Source organism: Lemur catta, chromosome 7 (assembly GCF_020740605.2).
Source record: "Lemur catta isolate mLemCat1 chromosome 7, mLemCat1.pri, whole genome shotgun sequence".
NCBI classification, from domain to species: domain Eukaryota; kingdom Metazoa; phylum Chordata; class Mammalia; order Primates; family Lemuridae; genus Lemur; species Lemur catta.
The window spans coordinates 98,981,236-98,989,691 of record NC_059134.1 but is presented as its reverse complement, the minus strand read 5'-3'; the positions used below and the strand labels follow the sequence as shown (position 1 = coordinate 98,989,691).

General features: G+C 61.3%; 1 protein-coding gene across 1 annotated transcript; it reads right to left on the bottom strand.

The window, feature by feature from the left end:
* Positions 1-5,960: 5,960 nt before the first annotated feature.
* LRRC10B (leucine rich repeat containing 10B) lies at positions 5,961-8,216 on the bottom strand. Its single transcript, XM_045555830.1, has one exon. It carries the CDS (start codon positions 7,964-7,966, stop codon positions 7,088-7,090), a length of 879 nt encoding a protein of 292 aa, XP_045411786.1. The 5' UTR covers positions 7,967-8,216; the 3' UTR covers positions 5,961-7,087.
* Between the last annotated feature and the right edge of the window lie 240 nt (positions 8,217-8,456).

Sequence of the window (8,456 nt, the reverse complement as noted above, 5' to 3'; positions counted from 1 at the left end):
CCGACTCTTCCGCCTCTCCGTCCCAGTCCCACGCTGCCTGTGGCCCTTCCCTTTCATTCCCTCTTGTCATGCGTGGTCTCTGATGTCGCGTGGCCTGACCTCTCCAGGATTGTCTTCTGACCCTTCCCGACTCCTCAGTCCCCAGAGCAGCTCCAGCTGTCCCGCCACCATGCACAGGGCAGGGAGGGAGGCAGCGCAAGGCCAGGACCCTGAGTTCTGAGGTTGCCCCACACAAAGAAGCTGTGGTTTCTCTGCCTCCGCCACTGCTCAGACTAGAACTGGCTTCCCCTTGGAGACAGCAGATTTCAAGATGATCCCTGCTTAAGCTCTGTCATCCCCACACGCGTCCTGATATTGATATAAGACCCAGCTGGTGACAGAGCCTCAAATCCTGGGGGTCCGCGAGCCTGGGCCTGACATTCCCGGAACACACCGCCAGGTGGCGCCCGGACACCACAGTCTCGACCACAGGTCTACCCTTGATGGGCCTGACTCCCCAGGGAAGGGGTCTCTGGACAGGACCCCCACATCCAGAGCTCGGCGAAAGCGCAGACGCCAGGGACCCATTCTCCTTCAGCAGGCTTCCCCTTGAGCCAAGCCTTCTGCTCTGTGCAGTAGACGGGTCACCTTTTGCCCGGAACAAAATTTTCGCAAGTCGAATCTCCCCCAGCCCCGCCCCCAGCCCCTCTCCCTGGGACCTGGAGGAGTATCGTACGTAGTAGGTGAATCGTTTTGTAGAGTGAAGAATGCTAATGTAAAGCAAATAGGCATCCATGTTCCTTGTAAATCCAAATGTTTCTATATTGTAGCTTTGCTTAAAATGGGGTCTGGCCCAACTGCTCCCTCCTGGCCGGCAGGGCGGCGACCTCGGAGGCTGTGTGCAAGTAGGGGAGGGTGCTGTCCAAGTCTGGAGAGGCGGAGGGGAGTCTGTCATTCCCTTGGATCCACCTGGATTTCCTGTGCCCTCTTCCCCTCCGCGGGCCCCCCCTCGCTGGAGGGCTCCCCAAAATCCAGCCGCCCCTGTGCAGCGGGCCAGGCAATGGCGGCCCCCTTTCCGAGCCCCGCCCACAGAGCTCTTGGCCAATCACCTGCAGAGAGCGTCACCTGGCGGGGTCTGTTCCCAATCGGACCCCACCCAGGCGCACTGGGGGCCCTGCCTGGGGTTTCCCGGCACCCCGCGTGCAGCTGTAGCTCCGGGACTCTGGGGAAGGGCGGCGAGTGGTGGGCGGTGGGCCAGGTGAGCTGGCCATGGGAGGCGACAGGTGGTAGGGGGCAGGGTCAGTCTAGGGCATAGGAGAGCAGGGAATGGGGGAACTTGAGGGTGGAGGGAGGGCACCGGAGCCCTGCCACCATCCCAGGACCTTGGGCAAGTCACCTACACTCCCTGGGCCTCAGTTTCCCCATCTGTAAAATGATGGTAATAATACTTCACCTACCTCATAGGGGAGGTTGTGAGGCCACCATCACCTGACCTGGGGGTCATGGCAGGAGGACTCTGAAGGTGCTACCTGGGAGCAAAGCGTTATTAGTGAAACCTGAGAGCAAGGACCACCTGCCCGTCCCCACCAGAGCCTCCAGAGATAGCCGAGGCCAGCCCAGGCCCATCTGTCTCTTCACTGTGTCCCAGGCGCCTTCATGAGCGTCACCTGCCGTCTGTGGGTGCCCTAGACTTAGTTGTTACCTTGTTCAGGTATCCTTTCTTGTGACCATTTCCCCACGTAAATGCTGTACAAATTCCACCTGCCCCAGGACCCCACACCTGCCCACTGGCACCAGACGCCAGGGAAGGGACAAAGGAAAACAGCCACAAAAAAGCCAAGGGGGCCCCCAAGGCCCCCAGGGGTGGGGATTGGTGGCCGCTGTTTGTATTGTGTTTGAGTCGTTGAGCGCAAGTGTTTTATAAAAAATTAAACAAAAACGCACTGTCACAAAAAAAATTTTTTTTGCAGCGAAGAGAAATGAAGAAAAACTGAAGAAAAAAAAAAAAAGGAAAAAAACAACCATAGAAAATTTTTCCACCACATGCACCCTCTAAGCCAGCAAGATTTCCTCTTTGCAAAATCATATTTTTGTGGGAATGGGCCCAGCTTTTTGTGGCAAGGCCTGTTCTGATTAATAAAGGATCGTGAAAAAGTAGGGCCTTGGCTGTTTCCTCCGTGGGTCCCAGCCCTCTGTCATCTCCCCGGCGGAAGAGGCAGTGGGGTGAAGGGGATGGGGAGCCCTGGGCTGAGTCTCCCCCAAGATTGTCACCTTTGGAATTTGACTAGTGACCAGGCCCTTCTGGAGCTTTCGGCCCATCCTCAGATCTAGAATATGAACCCATCACCTGCGCAGAGAGCAGGGGAGCCGCTGCCTCTCCCAGATCAGCCCAAGGCCAGGCTTATTGGGAGAGGCGTCTTCTCTAGGCCTCGGGGTGCCCTCGAGCTCACCCAGCCTGACATCCCCTCCCTCAGTTCCCAGGGGACGCTGGCCACCCTCCAAAGCAGGTCAGGCAGATCAAAGCAGGGACCTTCACCTTCCCCACTGCCGCCTGCTGGGCCACTGCAGTTTCAGGCCCCTGTCTCCTTCCTGGTCCCCGCAGGGAAGACAGAGCTCTGGGTTTGTTGGCTGGACCTGTGGCTTATCACAACCCTCTTTTAGTTGAATTCTTTAGGATTAGAAAAGTCTCTCCAACTCAAGAGCAAGTTCCAGCCTGAGAGCCTGGGAATCTGGGTTCCAATCCCTTCCCTCTCTGGCCTCTGTGGCCCTGGGCAAGCCGCCTCCTTCCTTCTCTGTGTTCTTTCCGTCCGCAACAAAGCAATAACCACCCGACCCCTCCCTCCCCACACACGGCCCAGGGCAAGCTGAGGCCTGGCAGCTCTCAGGGTACTTCAGAAGGAAGGTGCTACATCTGTTTCGGACACAGGCGCAAGGAACGATCACATCCCCACTGTCACGCGTCCACCTGCTGGTCCCCGCCCTGCTCTGGGGTGAAGCAGGCCCGCATGCCGCCTGCCCCCCAGCACCTGGGGCTGGCAGCTGTGTTCTCGGCTGCACTCAGTCCCCCACCTGAAGCCGTGCGCCCCCTCCCTTTCTGCCTCCTCCCTTTCTTACAATCCAGTTTAAAAGTCTCTTTAAAAGGTGGTTATTTTTTGTGGCTCTTTATCTCTGTTCCAGAGATTGGAGGGAGCCCTGGGGGTCAGGTAAGTAGCCTCAGGAGCACCCTTGTGAGAGCTCCTGTTCTGGCGTTCTCTGTGAAAGCAGCCCTGGAGAACTGAGCTTGAGAGCAGAGACAGCTCGGGCCCAGCAGAAGTGCCAGTCCCTTGCCACCAGCTCTGGCCTCTTCCCTGGACTTTTGGCCTCTTTCCTCTGCTTCCACCTCTCTGGGCCTGTCTTCATCCACACCTACTCTGAGATAGTCGGCCATCTCTGCCATCTCTGCCTGTACTCGGGATCACTGCCTTCTGGTATTTTCTTTCTCCTACAAGTCCCTCCCAGACACCACCGCTTTCTGGAAGGCCGTCCTGGGCCCCATCCTGCTCTTCTCTCCCTCCCCCGCAAAGACGACCAGAAGGACATGGCTCCAACACGCTGTGTGCCCCAGCTCGTGGCTCCCTGACCATCTGTTTCCCGTGAATTCGCCCCGATCCCCGTGTCTGTGTCCTGTGTGTATGTGTCGTGTCTCGTTAGATTGTGAGCCCCCGGGCAGGGATCCCTGTCTGAATACAAGCTGTGTGTAGCACGCCTCGGTGTGCTAATAAATGTTCATCTTCAGAACGAGAGTGACGGGTGTCTTGAGGAAGCTTTGGGACAGATGGCTGCATATGCCTGTGAGGTGGCATTAGAAACAGGGAGGCGTTTGCTGCATGCTGTTCTCCCCTCTCCCAAGCCCCTGAGGGTAGGGGAGAATGGTGACAACAAAGCTGGGAAAGGGTCCTCCCTCCCACCAGACACCCTGCTGCCTTGCCGGCCAAGGTCTGCTTGCCCAGAGGCTCCAGGGAGAGAAAGATGAGGCTACAGTACTCGTCCATTCCACTCGCAGACGTGAGGGCCAGCCCAGGTCAGAGCAGCTCCTCCCGGGACAGCACTGAGCTGGGCTAAGTATCCCCCCACCCCCACCGTTTATGGGCAAGTCACTCACGCGCCTGGCCCGTTTCCTGCCCTGCCGCCTCCTCTGCTCCCTCCTCATCACGGTTCCCACAGCCGGCCTTCCTCCTCTGGCCGCCAGCTCCCTTGGCCTCTGCCCCTGAATCCTGGCACAACAGGACTCTTCTGGGCCTTCCCTGCCCTGCTCCCCCACAACCCACCCACCTTGGACTGCCCCAGCACAGCACGGGGCCCCTTCCCCCTGCTCCCCGGAGGCCAAGCGAAGCCCAGGGAAGTTGGGCATGGGGGAGTGCTAGGACCCCCAATACAGTGCTCCCTCTGTCACCGAGGGCAGCCGTGATGCCTGGCTGTCCCTGGCAAAAGCTCCCTCCCTACCCTTGTCCCCCCATTTCCACACGGAGACAGAGAGCCTCCACAGTGCTCTAAAGCCAGGCAGCAGCACCACTTTAACCGGATTCTCTCACTTTCCAGAAGGGACGGACTGCTCCTGACAGTGGACAGTGAACAGGCAGCAGAGCCGGGGACGAACTCTGACAATCTCCTCCCTTTCCCTGGGGAGAAACTCAGCGTCGGCAGCCCCCTGCTTGGTTGGCAGTGACCGTGGCTAAGGGTGCTGTGTTTGCCTGTCTCAGGATGGCGGGGCCTGTGCCCCCAGAGTCCTCAGTGAATGCAGCAGGGGACGAGGTGCCCGGAAACAGACCAGGGAGGGGAAGGAAGTCTGAGCTCTCTGATGCCAGCAGTCACTCCAGGGTGACTGTGGCTCCCTCTGCAGTCCCCTTCCCCTGTCTAAGATTTGCGTGAAAGGAAGGTAGAGAAACACCGTGGATGGAGCATCGAGCTGCAGCATCACATCTAAATAAACCCAACTCCTTGTGTACAGATGGAGAAACTGAGGCCCAGGGGGGCACTGACAAGGTCACTCTGCCAATAACAGGACTTGGACTGGAACCCATGCCTTTTGCTCCCAGGCCCAGGGGCCACCCCTGCGCTGTGATACAAGTTACAGGCAAGAGGCCAGTCCCGGCTGGCTGCAGCCCTGCCCCACCTGAGTGATCGTCTGATCTCTCGAATTCCTCCCTGCAAGTTCCCAGGCCCCAGGAAGGCCCACTGACCCTGATGGAACATCAACTTGGGGGAACCCTGGAGGGGACAAGGTCCGGAGCCCCAGACCCCTCTTGCTCCGATCCTCCCAGCCCACTGCCTCTTTCTGTCCGTTCAAGGCCTTCCCTTTCGCTTGCAAACTGGCTGCTCTGGATCCCAGCCTCCTCCTCGGCCAGGGCCCAGCCTGTACCAGCAAAGCCACTGGGCAGGGCCTGACCTGTTGGCCCCGTATGACATCAGCCCCTGTTGCCATGGTGATGGAGGCCTGGCAGGATTTTCTCATGGGAGATGAGCCGCCAGGCTTGAGGTTTTACAATTTTCTTCCTTTCTTTAAACCTTTATTTATTTATTTTTTCTCCTGAACAAGGAGGAAAGTAATGCCAAAACTAAGCAAAAAGAGACTAAGAAGGAAAGAGAGAGATGAAACTGGAGTGAGAGGGACGAAGGGAGGCAAGTGTAGGGGCGCAGCGGGGCAGAGGAGCGGCAGTGCCAGCGAAAGGTCAACCCATATAAAGAGCCCAAGAGCCAGGAACCTGAGAACTGAGCCGGAGAAGAGGGACAGCCGGGCCAAGGGAGGGTGCGCTGGATGGGAGGGCAGCCTTGAGTGGCCGAAGCCACTCCTGTCTGAGGAGCGCTCCTTCCCCAGACAGACAGCCTGACGCAGAGCCGGGGCACGTGGGCGGGGCAGTGCCAGAGAGAGCCCAGGGTCCCCACAGCAGTGGGACTCAATGCTCCCAGGGCTTATAAATAAATAGGCACATGGGAAACGCACATTCTTTCTCCAAGAAATATAATTTATGTTTACAGCCAGTATTTTTCTTTTCCTAAAGAAAACACTACCATGTGGGGCCCCTGCCCCGACAGTGTCCCTGAGTGTCCTCGGCCCTGTCCCCCTCCTCCTGTTATTGCTTGGATAGGAAAGATCTGGCCCTGGGAATTACAGAACAAGGCCCCTCTCCTCACCCCCTCAAGGCTGTCCCTGGTGACAGAGTGGGGGCACACAGTGCCCGTCCTGTGCCGCGTGCTGTGCCAGCCACCCTGGCTGTGCCCATTTAAGGGAATGGAGAGTGCAGGCAGCGGGAGAGGCGCTGAGCAGCCTCCCGGAGCAGAGAGCCCCTCTCTTCGGTGCAGGAGGCCCTGGAGGCACAGTGGCTTCTTTTCAAACTTGACAGCTGGAAGGCTCAGGCTGTGGGGAAGGGAGGGAGGGCTCTCTCTGCCCAGCAAGATTCCAGGCCCATGCTGGGAGAAGAGAACAAAATATTAGGTGGGGGAGGATACCCTGCCTTCTGTGCCCCACAAATCTCAGGGGCCTGGGGAGGTATGTACTATGAGCCCTGGCGAGGGGTGAGGGCAGCTGCGGTGTTAGGGCCTCAATCTCAGTTTCCCACTTCTGTCCTGGGCACCAGCCCCACTGCAAGCCCCTGCCCCTGGGCCAGATCCTCCTCCCAAGGGCAGTTCAGCCTCACACAGGCACACAGTCCACCCCAGAGGTAGCGGCTCCTGCACCAGAAAGGGTGGGCCTAGGTCTAGGAGATCCAAACCCTAGAAGAAGGGAGGGTGGTGGGTGCCCTGTGCATCCAAACCCAGCCAGAGGTGATGATTCCGTGGACATCTGTGGCCCTGGTTCCAGGAGGAAGCTGGCACCTCTGTCGTGTTATCAGTGGCTCTGTGGGGACTGGACCCAGCCCAGACTTCTTGGTCTGACAACTGCTCACAGTTCAGCCAGAGCCGGTCTTCTCACTACTCAGGAGTATCTGAAGATGCACCCCAGGCAGCTCGCCCAAAGCGGCCCCTCCGTTGCTCCAAGTAGGGGCTTACGGGTCCCACAGGCCTGGGCAGCCGAAACTTCCCAGGGCCCCTCCTCCCAGAGCAGCCAAAGCCCATAACCCAGAGCACAGGCTCAGGTGCCCAGTCCTGGAGCGGCTTCCAGGGCCCGGAGGCTGTCCCCGGGGGGTCGCAGGGCCCGGGAGCCAGCGCCCCCTATGAGCAGGTCTTCTTCCTCCTCATCCTCAAAGGCCCGCGCCGGGCGCCGGGGCGGTGGCCGGGGAGTGGGCTCGTCGCGTTCGGCCATGCGCTCGACGGCGCCCTCGCCCACTAGGAAGACGGTGTCGGCGACGCGCGGGGGCCCAGTGACCGGGTTGTGGTCGTAGGAGAAGACTCGCAGCGCGCGCAGCGGGTGCAGGTCGGGGAAGCCGCCCAGGCGGTTGCGGTCGAGGTCGAGGATGTGCAGGCGGCCCATGCGCAGCAGCGCGGGCGGGAACTCCTCGAAGCGGTTGCCGTAGAGCCAGAGGCCGCGTAAGCCCGTCATGCGCGGCAGCTCGGCGGGCAGTGCGCGCAGCCGGTTGTCGCCCATCTGCAGCGACTGCAGCGCCACCAGGCGCAGCAGCGGCCGCGGGAAGCGCCGCAGGAAGTTGCCCTCGATCCAGAGGCAGCGCAGGCTCTGCAGCTGCGCGAAGTCGGCGGGCAGCGCCAGCAGCCGGTTGCTGCCCAGGTAGAGGCGCGTGAGGCGCGGCAGGCGACACAGGCCGTCGGGCAGGCGCTCGAGCTTGTTGAAGTCAAGCGCCAGGATGCGCAGCTCGCGCAGCTCCTCGATCTCCTCGGGCAGCTCGCGCAGCCCCGTGCCGCTCACGTACAGCTTCTGCAGGCGGCTCAGCGCGCACACGGCGCTGGGCAGCCGCCGCAGCCGCCGCCCGCTCAGCTCCAGCTGCTGCTCGCCGTTGCGCAGCTGCTCCTCCGCGTCCGACGGCAGCTCGTCCGGCGTGGACTCGGCGATGCCCATGGTCACGGGCCCCGGCCGGGGCCGCCACCGCCGCCGCCGCCCGGCATCTCCCCTCTCCTGCTGTCCCCCGGCCGCCCCGACGGGGCCAAAGAATCACCGGCCCCGGGGCCCCCCGCCCCGGCCTGGCCCTGCGCCGGGAGGGGGGCCGTGCCGGGCCGGGAGGAGGCGCCCGCTCGGGGCCCCGCCGCCGCGCGCGGAGCTCCGCCGCCCGCCCTCGGGCCTCCCCCGCTGCCTCCGCCGGAGGCCGACTGGCTCGGGTTGGCGCTGACACGCAGCTTAGCGACCCGTCGCCCTGGCAACCTCGACGCGCGTGTGGCTGCCAATGAGGCGGAGGGAGGGCGGGGCGGGGCGGGGCCAAGGTGCCTCCGGAGCAGGGTCCCGGCGCCCGAGCCCGCCCAGCCCGCCCGCCCCGGGGCAAGCACGAGCCAAAGGATCCCCTCCCTTCAAGCCTGGCGCGGTGCTGGCTCTGAGACCCGACGTCCGACGCTGT

Coding starts and splice junctions, on each gene's coding strand:
- LRRC10B (XM_045555830.1), bottom strand. CDS start 7,966: ATGGGCATCGCCGAGTCCACGCCGGACGAGCTGCCGTCGGACGCGGAG.